The 17211-nt window shown below is 36.7% G+C and overlaps 1 protein-coding gene across 9 annotated transcripts in view; it reads left to right on the top strand.

Annotated features, from left to right (window-relative positions):
- Window positions 1–17211, top strand: part of LOC127427705 (voltage-dependent P/Q-type calcium channel subunit alpha-1A-like) — a 106881-nt gene that overhangs the window by 76345 nt on the left and 13325 nt on the right. For 5 of the 9 annotated variants that reach the window (XM_051675457.1, XM_051675463.1, XM_051675456.1 and 2 more), the window contains exons 38-41: window positions 3089–3192; window positions 9347–9453; window positions 11004–11145; window positions 16299–16418. In XM_051675457.1, the coding sequence (XP_051531417.1) occupies window positions 3089–3192; window positions 9347–9453; window positions 11004–11145; window positions 16299–16418 (473 nt within the window). The remainder of the gene's footprint in view (window positions 1–3088; window positions 3193–9346; window positions 9454–11003; window positions 11146–16298; window positions 16419–17211) is intronic. The other 4 variants (XM_051675462.1, XM_051675458.1, XM_051675460.1 and 1 more) reach the window with 4 other exon arrangements.

The raw sequence follows: 17211 nt of genomic DNA, 5'->3' as shown, positions 1-17211 counted from the left end.
TGCACACACTCATTCCACAGAGACATGCTTCAACTATTCACTTTTACTTAGCAAATTGTATACACTGAAACCCACTAAAAAAAAAAACATCCTACTACTCGCCTGCTATGTGACTAATTGCTCTTTAAGTTTTTGTTTGCTTCGGAGTATTTAAAATACCTCTCTTTCGCTTTCCTCCTTTAGGCTTTTGCCTTATTACGTCTTCCCTACTTTCCCTCGCTTCTTCTCCCTCTTTCTTTCTCCTGTCCTCTGTCTCCAATGCCTGTTATCAGGGGGTGCCTCGCTATAGACGGATCCTCTATAGAAGTCTTTTCACTCCAGCACGTGTCAAGTGCAATGCTGGGATACACCTCCAAACCACAGAGCATCTCAAAAACACTCTTAGTCCAGAAGATTACCTGATCACCCCTCATCTGAGGGCGTTTAAAGACGTTAGGCACTTCACAATATTATCTGATTACCATAAGAACATATGTAAATCTGTGTATATAAACTATGGAAGATAGTTAGTAAAAAAGCAGCCTGGAAATACAGTTTATCTTTTGCATGTTTGTTTATTTAACCCTCAGAGACCCAGTTTAGCAAAACTGCAATGCTTGCTTAAAGAAATTAAATAATAATTAATATTAATTAAATATGGATGAAAACTTCATATAGACTAATAGGTAACACTCTGAACTATCAACAACAGCAGTTTTGCCAGGAAAAAAACCATGCATATTAACTGTCAGCTTGCTAAAGTCACAAATGACTAATTTCCCGAAAAATATACATTTTCATAAATTTGGAAGAATTTTTCTGTGTAGCATAAATGCAACACTAGGCGTTAGTATCATATAAATCATATATAAAAAGTATTACAAATTATTTTCTCTGCTGTTTTAACCTTTAAAAAAACATTTGCTTTATTGTGTTCATGATATATCAAATAAACATTAACATTGCATAGATCTGGGTATTTTTCATTATTTTGATTATAACAGCAAATATATAATCAATATCAATATTCCTTATTAGTTTAAAATATTCAATTTTCTTAACTGTTCATGAATTTACCTTTACTGATGAATTATGTTAAAAAAAAATGTTGTTGCAATTTTGCAACATTTTTCCAAAATTCACCCCAAAGTAAAATATGCATTAAAATCATAATTTGTATAACTAGTGGCTTTTTAAAAGTACTTCAAGGAGGAGATTTTTCTTCTTCTTCTTTCTTTTCATTAATATCAATGCTGGAGTCCCTGAGGGTTAATTTCGAAACTGCAGCATGCTTTGAAGTTATACTTTATTTTGAAATCCTAGGGGGAAATCTTAATGCCATTTTACTATGAGGTAATGTTTAAGAAACCGTGTGTAATGTGAACTGACTCATTTTTGCTATAATGGCAGCTCCAAATTTTTCACATTTATATGTTATGTGTCTCATTCAAACTCTGGATGCCGCTGCAGAGATTTGTTGAAAAATTTGAGCTCCTTGCAATAATATTTAAATTATAATCCTAAATTGCTAATTTTTATTTTTTTCCCTAATGATCTATTCAAAGTGGAATGGCTCTTGAGTCCCTGTAGGAACGTCATACAGGCTAGAAATGTGTAACTATACAAGGCCCTTGATCAAAAGAAAAGTTTTTATAAATAAAGAGGATCTGACTGTGAAAAGACAATCAGCTCTGTGGTGTTTCATATTTGTCAGTGTAGTATTGTCCATTGTTTGTTGTTGTATATACACTGGTGGCCAAATGTTTGGAATAATGTACAGATTTTGCTCCTAGTAGTCTTAAACTACTTCAAAGAGTTCTCATCAAAAAATCCTCCACGTGCAGCAATGGCAGCTTTGCAGATCCTTGTTATTCTAGCTGTCAGTTTGTCCAGATACTCAGGTGACATTTCACCCCACACTTCCTGTAGCACTTGCCATAGATGTGTCTGTCTTGTTGGGCACTTCTCACGCACCTTACAGTCCAGCTGATCCCACAAAAGCTCAATGGGGTTAAGATCCATAACACTCTTTTCCAATTATCTGTTGTCCAATGTCTGTGTTTCTTTGCCCACTCTAACCTTTTCTTTTTGTTTTTTCTATTTCAAAAGTGGCTTTTTCTTTGCAATTCTTCCCATAAGGCCTGCACCCCTGAGTCTTCTCTTCACTGTTGTACATGAAACTGGTGTTGAGCGGGTAGAATTCAATGAAGCTGTCAGCGGAGGACATGTGAGGTGTCTATTTCTCAAACTAGAGACTCTGATGTACTTATCCTCGTTTAGTTGTACATCTGGTCTTCCACATCTCTTTCTGTCCTTGTTAGAGCCAGTTGTCCTTTGTCTTTGAAGACTATAGTGTACACCTTTGTATGAAATCTTCAGTTTTTTTCAATTTCAAGCATTGTATAGCCTTCATTCCTCAAAACAATGATTGACTGATGAGTTTCTAGAGAAAGCTGTTTCTTTTTTACCATTTTTGATCTAATATTGACCTTAAGACATGCCAGTCTATTGCATACTGTGGCAACTCAAAAACAAACACAAAGACAATGTTAATCTTCATTTAATGAACCAAATATCTTTCAGCTGTGTTTGATATAATGGCAAGTGATTTTCTAGTACCAAATTAGCAGTTTAGCATGATTACTCAAGGATAAGGTGTTGGAGTGATGGCTGCTGTCTAGATTTGATCAAAAATGACTTTTTTCAAATAGTGATGGTGCTGTTTTTTACATCAGTAATGTCCTGACTATACTTTGTGATCAGTTGAATGCCACTTTGGTGAATTAAAGTATCAATTTCCTTCTGAAACAGCAAAATCTGTACATTATTCCAAACGTTTGGCCACCAGTGTATGTTTGTAATTTGTTGTGCATCAGTTGTCCTGTTTCTCACACCTAGATTAAGACTCATTCTGGACTACGAAAAAACTTCAAAATCATTTATTCTCCTTGAGGTTTCTCTTGTGGTCATGACTGGGTTTAGTCTGGGTCTAAGAGACTAGATGTTTGTGTTTGTGGCATGACTTGTCTCCAACTCCCATTCCCCTCTTGGCTCAGGGTCCCATTCCACCCCGGTCTAATTGTGCAGGGTAACTTTTTCATCTTCTCAGCAGCGACAGACCTGACGGTGGGCAAGATCTATGCCGCCATGATGATCATGGAGTACTACCGGCAGAGCAAGGCCAAAAAGCTGCAAGCGCTTCGTGAGGAGCAGGTACCGCTTCATACAAACAAATGAAGAGTGTTTCTCTCTCCCTTCCTACTGAAAACCAGCATGAATTTCTATTAGGGCTGCACAACCTATCGAGATTATAATTACAGCTGCCACAGTTAACTAACCATAGAAAAATGGCAATTATAGCAGCCCAGGTCTACTCATGTTGCGTCATGAAAAAATACAAAATTTATAAAATAAATCCTTCATTTTCATAGTAACTGGGTCCTGACAAAAAATTGCAAAAAAAAAAAAAAAAGGAATATAATCTCCTGAGACCCATAAAAAATAAAAAATAAAAAAAAAATAGGTTTTCTAATATATGAATTACTAATTAATATGATTCATTATATATATATATATATATATATATATATATATATATATATATATTTATATACTATATATATACTATATATTTATTTATATACTATATTATCTATATTTATATATATATCTATATATTTATTTATATACTATATATATATATATATATATATATATATATATATATATATATATATATATTATTATTATATATTATTATTTATTATTATTATATATATATTATATATATATATATATATATATATATGTGTATATATATGTATTTATGTGTATGTGTATATACGTGTGTATATATATATATATATATATATATATATATATATATATATATATATATATATATATATATATATATATATATATATATATATATATATATATTATTTTTTTTTTTTTTTTGCTGGGTCTCAGGAGATTATATTCCTTTTTATTTTTAGCAATTTACAAAGGAGGGAGACCATTAACAAAAAATTTACCAACCACCAACAAGTCATTTTCTCACATTCTGCATGTAACATATTCAAAATTTGAAAATAAGTTTTGTGCTAAGAGTTCATAAAAGGCCAATGTGAAGTCATTCAGGAACAGTTCTCAGCTTGTTTTGGATGTGTAGCCGACATATAGAATACGTCATGGAGTTGATCCAAAAATGTGTATTTTTTATTGCAAAATGCTATTAATTGAAATTAATAACAATTACAATATCAAGGGAAATTCGTGCAGCCCTAATTTCTATGCTGATCAAGGATGGTTTATGAGAGCACTTAATGTGTCTTTCTCTTCAGTTTTAAGCTGATACCACAGTAGCTCTTGTTAAGTATGTGTCAATTCCTGTCCCTCACCCAATCTCATTCCCACCTTGAACAATAAATGAATAGAGGGTTTTAAAGGATGTCCATGCAATTCAGCTCTTACTTATCTCAATATTTGATGGCATTGAAACAATAAAACTGGTTCATGTCACATTTTACTTTTAAGAGCATGCTTAAAGTCACATTTTGCAGGGTATATGCAATGATGATTGATACAACATGGCCTTTTGTCAGTGTCAGTCCAATCCCCTTCCTAGGAAATATCCCCATCTTTACAGGCACTGTGGACATGCACACTCCTTGTTAAACATCCTTCCTGGTACCTGTGTACCATTGGCATGAAAATACTTCAAACATTCATATCTACTGCAAAGACACTCTGCCTGTTTTAGAGAATGATCTGAATATATGTGCATGTCTTGCCTTACCCGAACCCCAGTCTGTCTCTTTGCTTGGCGTATTTCATGTGACTGCACCTGTATCTTTGCACTACCCTCTCATCATCAGCCGTCTGTCTCACTCTCTAGATTCATCCCCGAACAGTCCCATCAACAGGCCTGTCTGTCTCTTAAACCCAGTTGTATTTTGAATGTCAACTTGTTTGCTTTGATTACTGTGTGTGCTGTCTTTTCTCTTTCTGTTTATCTACTAGGGGTTGCACCTACTAGTCGACTAGTCAGATAGTTTTGCCTCTTTGAGTCTGTGCTGACTACTCATAGATCACATGATTTCAGTTGTGCTTTTTCCATATGATAATAGCAGGAGGAAACTCCTCAGTCCACAAAGTCCCTGTGTATTTGCAAATATATATACAGTTGTGCTCAAAAGTTTGCATACCCTTGGAGAATTGGTAATATATGTACTATTTTTAAAGAAAACATGAGTGAGCAGGCAAAACACATTTCTTTTATTTCTTATGGGATTCATATTCAACTGTAGGTTATAACAGAATGGCACAATCATAAAACAAAACATGGCAACAAAGAAAAAAATGAAATGACCCCTGTTCAAAAGTCTGCATACCCTTAGTTCTTAATACTGTGTATTGCCCCCTTTAGCATCAATGACAGCGTGCAGTCTTTTGTAATAGTTGTCTATGAGGCCCCAAATTCTTGCAGGTGGTATAGCTGCCCATTCGTCTTGGCAAAATGCCTCCAGGTCATACAAAGTCTTTGGTCGTCTTGCATGAACCACACATTTGAGATCTCCCCAGAGTGGCTCGACGATATTAAGGTCAGGAGACTGTGATGGCCACTCCAGAACCTTCACCTTTTTCTGCTGTAACCACTGGAGGGTCAACTTGGCCTTGTGCTTAGGGTCGTTGTCATGCTGGAAAGTCCAAGAGCGTCCCATGCACAGCTTTCGTGCAGAAGAATGCAAATTGTCTGCCAGTATTTTCTGATAACATGCTGCATTCATCTTGCCATCAATTTTCACAAGATTCCCCGTGCCTTTAGAGCTCACACACCCCCAAAACATCAGTGAGCCACCACCATGCTTCACAGTGGGGATGGTATTCTTTTCACTATAGGCCTTGTTGACCCCTCTCCAAACATAGCGCTTATGGTTGTGACCATAAAGCTCTATTTTGGTCTCGTCACTCCAAATTACAGTGTGCCAGAAGCTGTGAGGTGTGTCAAGGTATTGTTGGGCATGTTGTAACCGGGCTTTTTTGTGGCATTGGCGCAGTAAAGGCTTCTTTCTGGCAACTCGACCATGCAGCTCATTTTTGTTCAAGTATCGTCGTATTGTGCTCCTTGAAACAACCACACCGTCTTTTTTCAGAGCAGCCTGTATTTCTCCTGAGGTTACCAGTGGGTTTTTATTTGTATACCGAACAATTCTTCTGGCAGTTGTGGCTGAAATCTTTCTTGGTCTACCTGACCTTGGCTTGGTATCAAGAGATCCCCGAATTTTCCACTTCTTAATAAGTGATTGAACAGTACTGACTGGCATTTTCAAGGCTTTGGATATCTTTTTATATCCTTTTCCATCTTTATAAAGTTTCATTACCTTGTTATGCAGGTCTTTTGACAGTTCTTTTCTGCTCCCCATGGCTCAGTATCTAGCCTGCTCAGTGCATCCATGTGAGAGCTAACAAACTCATTGACTATTTATACACAGACACTAATTGCAATTTAAAAAGCCACAGGTGTGGGAAATTAACCTTTAGTTGCCATTTAAACCTGTGTGTGTCACCTTGTGTGTCTGTAACAAGGCCAAATGTTCAAGGGTATGTAAACTTTTGATCAGGGCCATTTGAGTGATTTCTGTTATCATTATGATTTAAAAAGGAGCCAAACAACTATGTGATAATACATTTTTATTAAAGACAGTTTTTTTGCATGATCAGTCATATTTTCAAAATCAATGCCAAAATGTCACAATTTCTGCCAGGGTATGCAAACTTCTGAGCACAACTGTATATATATTTGAAATTACGCTAAGTGTAAATAAAGTGAACATGGAGTGCTTTGCGTTTACAAAGCATGTATGAGGGAATGAGGGAAAGTGCTGCGAACATTTAAAGAGTTAAATTACACTTACAAGTCAACATTCTTGCGACGCACCCTTAAAACCAATCGAGAAACTATTGGTTAAACTATACGATTCCAAAATTTCAGTAGTCTTTACCAATACCAGTAAAATTTCACGATTTCTCGATATCACAGCAAAAAAAGAAAAAAAAGTAATATTTTATAGAACACACTCCTTTATCCTATTTAAAAAGTTGGACTCACTTTCTGTTAGGTGTCTTGAACTACTTAAGCATGTGATACAATGTACTTTTTTATATATGCTCACATTGTTGCATTGTACTTACATTTAATGTACCTGCATTTAATTACATCTGTTGTTACACTGTTAACCTTACCCCTAATCCTAGCCCTACCCTTAACCTGAACCCTAACACTAACCATAAACCTAGCCGTACCTATAATAATGTTGTTGATTAAAATTAACAGCGTAATAGACGGCCACTGCAAGGTCTAATGCTCAAATCCGATTTTTTGACAGATACCTAAATGGTTTTTTTTTTCGACCTGTTTGTAATAACTTGACTGTGTTTACATTCATTTCATGTCTGATGGGCATTTTGACCAATAAGCACATTTGAATGTTCAGGCGCACAGATGCATGACTGCATTTACCACTCTTATCCTGCCTGCTTCTCAGGCTACGTCTACATTAATCCGGATACATTTGAAAACGGTGTTTTCGTTTCAAAACGCTCTCCGTCCACACTAGCATTTTCAAGCGTTTTCCAAAAGTTGCTCATCCACACTGAAACGTCTGAAAACGCTTACGTCCCTGTACTGCGCATGAGTAAAATGTAAGACGCTTCGACATGCGTCATTTATTTACTTTCCGCCTCTTTGAAACGTTGCGGCAATGTACGGTCTGAAACGCAACTGTCCAACATCTCGTCTCCTTTGAAGAAATGTAAGCTGAAGTATGTACAAACTGACATTTAATCTTTAACAACGCAATCAAACTGGAGAGTAGCCAAAACAACTGCGATACAACGTCGTCCACCATCTTGTTTTGGACCGAATGGGTCACATGACTAAAAATGCATCATCGTTTTCAAAAGCCTCCGTTTTCACAGTCCACACTACAATGCGAAAACGCCGTTTTCAAATTTATCCACTTTGGAGTGCATTTTCAAAAAGCTCAGTTTTTGCGGACACAAACGCCATCTCAGTGTGGACGGAAGGCCAAAACGGAGAGAAAAAGATGCGTTTTCAAACAAAAACGTATTAGTGTGGACAAGGCCTCAGATCCTCTGGTCAAGCTCTGTAACGAGTTATGGTGTCTCCAAAATGTATGTAATTAAGTTCACTTAACTTGGTGTTCATAGAGAATGAACTAAACTATTTTAGTTAAGGTAACTAAATGCAAGTAGACTTAACTTAGATTTGCTGTTTAAGTGTTGTTGTTTTAGCTTAATAATTTTAATTGAATGGACTCAAATTTACAACACACAATAACACAGCTTAAAAAATGAAGATTATAACTGATTCTAGGTCAGTCATCAAATAAACTTTCTCCACAGAAATGCATATATGCCTATACTTCAGATAGTGTTAAGAAAAATAAATTCAATGAACTTGGATATTTGAGTTATGAGCCCAAAACTTGATGTTTCAAGTAAGTTAAGACAACTTGATTTTTCCAGTAATGACTACATTAGGGTTTACAGTGCATACATCTGTCAATATAGATACGCGTCATTTGGAATTATCCGTTAGTGTTTTTAAAATGTGGAAAATGGTGGAAACATTAGGCTGATGCAACCTCTTAGTCATTTACATAAGGTAAACATTGACCCATTGCAGTAACCGGCCAGTCAGCTACTTTTATAGGTGGTCAGTTGACTAGTAAAAATGAGTAGTCGTGCAAGCCCTGCTATCTACATCTGTTTTCCTCCTTTTACCTGTCACAGACATATTTGATTCACCCCCAATCTCTTACTCTTTTTCCTTGTATAATTTTTTTTATCTCTGTCCCTTTTTGTCTGGTCTTTTTCCATTTGTCTATTGTCGATCATGGAACGTCACTAACATGGTATCTTTTTTCCCTCCGTGTGGATTCCGTTTGTCTAGCCATTAATGGATGTTGAGGGGAGGTTCTTGGTGTAACCTTTGGGCTACCACAGTCTCTGAGTTTCCCATTTCTAGAGTTAGCTCATAGTTTACGCAGTTCTATGAGCACGAACCTCAGATGTTCACTGTAGCATGCCCCAAATTGTTACTACCGCCCATACCTCCCGGTGGGTTGGATGGAAATGCCTCGAGCCATCTACCCAGACAGCACAGCCCCTTAATGGAGAACTCCATTTAGGTTTGTGAGGGCACTGGAGGACTCAGTTTCCCATGATGCCTTCTGGGTAACCTCTGCTGTCTGGTACCCCACAGTGGCTTGTGTGTGTTACCCCATATCCCATGAGTGTGTCTGATCCCAGCCGCAGGCCATGTTCGTATCTCACACAGAACCGAACGCCATTAATGTTTCAGCGCATGGAGCCATCCCCGAACCATGAAGGAGGACAGGGGCTGAACGGCCTCCCTGAGTTACCGCAGGAACCTGTCAACAGCCTGTGAGTAGAACCTTTTTCGCACACTTGTTCCTCCTTCAATGCTTTTATGCGAGTCAGGATTTACTGTAGCTGTTAACTTAATTTGTCGGGATGAATCTCACAAACATTTGTGCCTCATATTTACGGTAACTATATTTTGCATAAATAAAAGGAGTGCACCTATACAGTATGTATAAATATTTTACCATTTAAATGTTGGATAATAGGTGTTTTTTCAACTTCAGGCACTTTCAGCACTGTGGATTTTTTAGAAAGTCTTGTTAAAACATTTTTCGCATTCTCACAAGTTTATTTAATTTGCCTACTAACAGTGTCTGACAGGAGATTTATGTCATTTTTGTCATGAAAATTCCCACCACAGTGTCATTTTCAGCACATCTCAAATTCTGTATTGTGTTTAATAGAATTCTGTGATGGAAATCACGCTGATGGAAATGACATTTTTAACATTTTTTAAATAAAATGACTGACTCCTAGCTCAGGCTAATTTTATTTTATTTCATATATTCTAATTACACACAATTAAATAAATTATTCACACTTTTTTGCATAATTTGGCAAAATAACAGCTTGATTGGAAATAACGGCCAATAAAAACACTCTGCTCACATGTTAAATTTACCTTGATTTTTCTCTGTTTTCTTCAAGCATCACTTGTCTCATATTTCATCTCAAGCATGCTCTTCACTGACACTTTTGTCCACTCAGTTAACAAGTACACAAACTTTTGGAGAACAATTTTTTTTTTTTTTAGCAACAAAATTGTTTGGTGTGGTGGAAATGACACCACAACTGCATTGATTTATTTATATATTTGTATTTATTAATTGCTAGAAATCAACATATATTGAAATGGTTTATATTTATTTCACTGTTTGGTTAGATTATCACAGTTTCAGTGTATTTTTTACATTGATTTGGGGTGAATTTTTTGGATTGAAATTGACAAGGACATGTTCTTGATGGGTTTCACGATGTTTACCTGTTAACGAAATGTCTCTTTCTTCTCTGCTAAGCCTTTGCTTTAATTGTTGTCTTTCTTCTTCTCCTTATAGGCCACACTTCTTCTCTTTCTTTTTTTTTTTACATTTCCTCAGCTGAAATCATTTCAATTCTACAATATATATCTATCTGCATTTTTGTTTCTTCAGCCGTTTACACAAGTATACTGTATATGTGTTTGTATGGGATGAAATTAGTCTCAAAATTATTAATAAATGCGTCCATACTTATCCATCAATTTGCTAAAAGTTGCACATTTATTTTACAGTCCACACATAAATTCATTTCAACTTCTTTCTGTGAAATTCAGAATTAAATTAATGTGCAGTGATTTGTACAAATAGAAACATGTTTGTGAACACATGGCCCCTTTTGTATAAGTGTATCACAATTTATGTATGCAACCAAAGGAGGATGTTCCAAATCAAACACAAAATGGTCTTGTGTAGTTTTCTGCATTCCTATCTATCAAATGCTAAATCAGAGCTTTCTCTAGTGTGTTGCCTCCCTTAACTGCTTTCAGTCACTTTTACATTTCTCTGCTTCAGACCTCCAGAGGGCGGTATGAGTGAGAGCCAGTCATGGGTGACATCGCGTGCCCAGGAAATGTCCCAGAAGTCTGTTCCGGAAAACTGGAACCCAGTTAGACCTTATCCGGAAGATCACCACGACAGCCGGCACAATCCACAGGTAATACCTGAGATCCCAGATCAGAAGGGTATCAGCGATGCTCTGACTCTACCACTACCGTTTTTTGACGTCCCCAAAAAGCCTGTCATTCTGACTATGACTCTAAGCAGGAGTTGATATGTGACTATCTGTCTCTGGCCTTCCCTCAACCTTTGGTATTTTAAGATCTGTGTGCATCAGCCAATCAGTGTTGTCCTAGTCACCGTCTCTTTTTTGCAGCTTTTGGGCACACATCTCATTCATATTGTCACAAGGTCTACCTTTTCTGTCTCTGTTATCTCTTTGATGAATCAGTTCCTTTCTTGAACTTCACTGTCCATCCTAGTACGTTTGTATAGTATGGAAATAAAACAGTATCAAAGCATCTCTCAAATGCACAGACATTCCACAAATGCACGCAACAGATCCACATACGCCCAGACAATCCACAAATGTACGCAACAGATCCAAAGACATACACGACAATCTACAAATGCATGCAACAGATCCACACACGCACAAGGCATTCCACAAATGCACACAACAGATCCACACACGCACAAGGCAATCCACAAATGCACTAAACTTACCCTTACACACACAGCAAACCACAAATACAAGCACAGATCCACTCATCTGCTCAATCCACAAACGCATGCAACTGGTCCACAGACACACAAGGCAATCAACCAATGCATGTAACAGATCCACAGAGCCACAAGGCAATCCACAAATTAATGCCACATATCCACATACACACAGAAATCCACACATACAACAGATCAGCACACACACAAGGCAATCCACAAGTGCACGCAACCGATCCGCACATCGGCTCAATTCACAAATGCAAGCATCAGAATGCACAAATATAACCTATACAACATAAATACTGAGACCTTTACCATTGGTGTTCTGCCTCAATGATGTCCACGAATGTGCTTTTGCATTTGTGGATTGTTTTGAGACTCTTGTTCCACGGCCTTGAATAACAAATACGAGTAAGCTGATCAAAACCGTCTTCCATTCATTTGTTGCTAAATGATAACGTAATCCGTGTTCCTCAAGTGGACGTTTACCGACCTTAAAAGCGGAATCCTCCGTTGGCTGTTTCTATGGACGTTCTTTAAGTCGCTGAAGACAGTTGTACTCTAGACAATATTTCTATCAAAATATATGAATTCAAATGATTTGTACTGGACATACGAATGGAAATCTGTCCCTGTATAAATAATCATTGAAATCTCCTAATCCAATAATAGCAAATGATCCAACCTGACCAGGGCTGAGAAAAGTAAAAGGTATCGTGTCACAACTCGATTTATACACAGCTTTATGCACAGCGGTCAAAACAATTAACTAGTTAATAATTACAATAGAATAAACAACCAACGGATCACATCGTATGACTAATTTAAGAAAAGAAAAAAGTTGGAAAACTGCCAGCCTTATAAATCTAAAAGCACATTAATAAACTGCTTCAGTACAAAAAGATATAACATAAGTTATTGTTTAGAGGTACATTTACTGTAAGGCAGGATATACAACAGCAGCGTTGCAAGAACAGTCTAACCTGAAGTTCTATTTTTTTCTAATGAAATTAATAATTACCCAGACAGCATTAAATATAACACTGCTGATGAATATTGCTGATAATTATTTAAATTACTTGATTCAATTGTGTATCCTAATTTTTTCTGTCTTTTCTTGACTCCTCCCTCATTAACATGAGAATCATATGCAAGGGTGCTATGCAAATGCAGAATCAAAGAAAAAAATCAAAGCAGTCCATGTGTAAAATGGAATAACTTTGCTAACTCAAGTGTCACTTCTAAGTCAATCACTGATCTGTGCTTTAAGGGATCTACCATGTTGTTGTTTGAACTTTAAGACATTCCTAATAAATCTTTATTAAAAAGATGAAATTTTGAAGTATGTTGAAAAGTAACTTAAAAGTAAAGACTTAAAATAAAAATAATGTCAATATCAGAATGTAGTAAACTAATAGTGTACACATGCTGATGTTTATATTTACACATGAGAAAATTATGCGTCAATGATAATATATATATATATATATATATATATATATATATATATATATATATATATATATATATATATACTGTATATATATATATATATATATATATATATATATAAGAACATACATTATTGTTTAAATACTTGAAAATCAAAATACCTCAATTATATCAGTGTAATGATGTGTCAAACAGTGCAAGGTAGACAGTGCTGCTTATAGCCTATGTTAAAAAAGGATGGTTTTTTTTTTTTTGATAATTACAGGATGTTTTGAAATGAAAATAAAGTAAAGAATTTACTAAACTACTCGGTCACTTCCAGAGGCGCTCTGGAAGCTGGAGGAGCTGAACAAGAAACGTTGGCGGAAATAAATAGGGAAAAGAAAATAGGATGTATCTGGTCTAAGCTAACAGCTTGTGGCAATAATGAACCATAGTAGTTTGCGATCCGGTGTTAAAAAAGTAAGAAACAGAAGGCTGATCCACTTAGAGTGGAGATCAGCTTGCTTATATAAGAGTTTCAAAACAATCCACAAATGCAAAAGCACATTCATTGACATTCTTGAGGCAGATTACCAATGGTAAAGGTCTCAGTATTTGTGTGCACATTTGAGGACTGTAAGGTTAGCAAAGACATCATTGTATAGCTTATATTTGTGTATTCTGATGGGTGCATTTGTGAATTGAGCCGATATGCGGATCTGTTGCATGCACTTGTGGATTGCCTTGTGTGTGTGCTGATCTGATGTGTGTATGTGTGGATTGCTGTGTGTGTGTGGATAAGTTGAATGCATTTGTGGATTGCCTGGTGCATAAGCGGATCTGTTACGTGCATTTGTTGATTGTTGTGTGCATGTGTGGATCTGTTGCGTGTATTTGTGGATTGTCGTGTGCATTTGTGAGATGTTTTGATACTGTTTTATCTCCATAGTATAGACCCTACCACCTCTGCCAGACTGCAGGGGTGTTCACTGCATGTGGCTGCTTCCTCACTGTCTGTTGGATCGTATCAAACCCCCTCCAGACTCTCATCTCTCCTTAAGTATAACTTCTCTGTAGCTCAACGGTCATCAGACCCTGATATGTCTCAGCTATAGCCACTCATCAAAGGCATCTTTTAGTTCTATGTTGAAAAGTACTTAAACAAGTAGTGGGCAATCAGATCCAACAGGGTTAGTTTGTACCTAGTCTCAGCCTCGGATGGCATGGCCACTAGCAGGGTTAGATTGGGAGACACAATTTTACCAGGTATTTCAGGATTTTTGCAGTCCACTGGATATAGGTTTCATCATTGATATTGATTATCTATATTATTTTGTTGACAAAGCCAACATACTGTTATTCTACAAACTGTTTTTCTTTTTATTTTATTTTTTTTTAATCTCTAAACACTAACTCCTCTTAGAACTCTCAAGCTACATCCACCAAACTTGGCACAGACTTTCAGACTGTCCTTGAATAGTGTGCCATTTATTTTCCAACTGATTGGAATTATGGTTTTCACACAGCAGGCGATCACAAATCAGAAAAATTCCATAACATTGACAGAATGTTCAAATGGGCCATCTATTTATCCATTTATCTGTCTGTCTGTCTGTCTGTCTGTCTATCATCTATCTATCTGACAGTCAGTTTAACTATCTATCTATCCATCTAGCTAGATTGCTGTTTTTCTGACTGTAACGTCTGTATAGCCATCAATCTTAAACTTTTAAAACTTGTTTGAACTTTCAGACAAGGCTTTGTCAAGCCAACATCAAAGTTTGTCTTGACAAACTTATATGGGTCTCATAGGCTACATTGAGCATAGAACTGATCAGTCCGTACTGCAAAACAGACTGATGTAGTAGATGACTAAATTGTTATAATACAGGACAGACAACCTCATTTACTTTCGGGAATTTCTCTTAGCTTATCTTAATGCAAGAGCTGGACGATAAATACTGTAGGCCCATAGCAATAATTAGAATGTGTGTAGTTATTTCGTTAACTAAGAAGTTAACGATTGCTAATATTTGAAATCTTTTTTTTTCACACATTTTTATGCAGAAGAGCATCCTCATAAATGTCAGTAAAGGCAGAGAAATGTGTGGCGCATGATTTGAAGTAACACTTATATTAGACTCTGAACTGCTGCGGCACAATACTAGGGATGGGACAATATATCGCAAACCAAACTGTTACAATCTGTCCCTTTTTTCTACATCATCTACAGGGTTTGCGGATGTTTTTTTGAAGTGCTTAAAGTGCTTGAATTTAGCTTTTAGACATTTAAGTTCTGGAATGCCTGAAAAATCACATTGTGTTGTTGAAAACTGCTTAAAAGTCTTGAAATTAAAACAGAACATTTTCTCAGTCTAATGTAGGTCCATCAAAGATCCACTTTCTATTAATATCCTTTCTGATCTTTACAGCCAGTTGATGATGAAAAATTAAAAGGAAACATTAATTCTGATCACGCATGGCACGGATGTGGTAAAGAAACCGCATGACTCCTCTCTCATTAATTCATGCTCATCCGAAACACTTCAGACGCTCACCGAACTGCCGGTATTCTTAAAGAGACAGTACCATTTTTGCGTTTGTTGTTTATAGGAATTTCAATTCAATATAAATACTTGTAAATTGTACACATTATTTCAAACAATGACAGCTTATATCATTATTATATTTGCAATTTTGTGACAGAATATTAAATTATAGAATTTAACATTTTAAAAAAGTTAAAAAGGGATTATAATAATGATGAAAAATTATTTAAAAAAAAAATACAATATACCGTTTCACATAGTAGGGACATACAGGAACTTGTAGGCGAGCCAAATGAAAACTTTTAATTCTTCTGATGTGCTGTTTTTCTCTGCACCACCCTTTGGGACCGTTCACACAGAGCACATTTTTGCATCCATCTGCACTGTTTTTTAATGTTAACATGCACTATACTGACGTCTTTGACCATTTGAACATCCCATTTTTCCTTCTTTGATCTAATGTCTTTAAGTCCACATATGACTTTTGAGCATGACATTGCCCTCTACTGGTTTTACTCCTCATTGGTCAAGGATCAGATAGAGCTGTAGGCCGGTGACGCAGGCATTAGCCCAGCCCACATGCTGTTGCTCTGTTTTGCAGACGGTAGAAATGAGAGAAATTGGGCCTGTTGGGGACGGTTACTCGGACACTGAGCCCTATCACTCAATGGAAGGGCATGGGCGGACCATCTCCATGCCACGCCTCTCAGCAGACAACCAAGTGAGCACCATCATCCTTCCATCAATCCCTTTATCTTTCCATCCATACATTTTTATCTGTTATCGTCCTTTCCCCTGACATTCATCCACAGTCATTTATCCAGCTAACAGCCTATGACCGCTTTGGTTTGGGGAACCAAACTTCAAAACAGTTGTTTGTTATGCTGTCATGCTAACATGTAAATGCTAGCATGTCTTAATCAAGAGTCAAAGGGCACATGGATAAGTGGCTCACGCCCTGATGTTCACTTACCTGCATGGCCATGTGTGTGTGTGTGTGTGTGTGTGTGTGTGTGTGTGTGTGTGTGTGTGTGTGTGTGTGTGTGTGTGTTCCCTGCATTGTCATACCACCATGGCTCACATTCAGGAAAACCTTGGTGTGTCTGAAGTGTGCAATTGCCAGAGCTTGATTTAAGGTAGTGATTTTTTTTTACCAACAAAAGGAAGTCAGTTAATGTGAAAATAGTAGTTTTGTGCATACTAATTATTTTTATCAGTTTTAAAATCCGATTGGATAACCTACATTCTAAACCATTGTAAAGTTAATTAGCAGACATACACACACACCTGTAACTGCACGTCAATGAAATTCTTTATTAATGCGGCAAGTTGTCTCAAGTCTTAGTAATTTGCCGTACCACGATGGGAGAAAGGTGCCATCCATTGTTCCTGTCAGGCAACTCTGCCTTACAGGCTCCATATGGTTAGGATTAGGGTGGGGGCAGGGTTTGGGTATCTGCTGCCTGTCAGGAACAAACCGTGGGCCAACCATACCCAGCCTACAGTTGTAGGCG

The sequence above is a fragment of the Myxocyprinus asiaticus genome, chromosome 37, assembly GCF_019703515.2.
Source record: "Myxocyprinus asiaticus isolate MX2 ecotype Aquarium Trade chromosome 37, UBuf_Myxa_2, whole genome shotgun sequence".
In the NCBI taxonomy this organism is placed as follows: Eukaryota; Metazoa; Chordata; class Actinopteri; order Cypriniformes; family Catostomidae; genus Myxocyprinus; species Myxocyprinus asiaticus.
The sequence above is the reverse complement of the archived record's forward strand: the minus strand, read 5'-3'. Positions and strand labels throughout refer to the sequence as shown.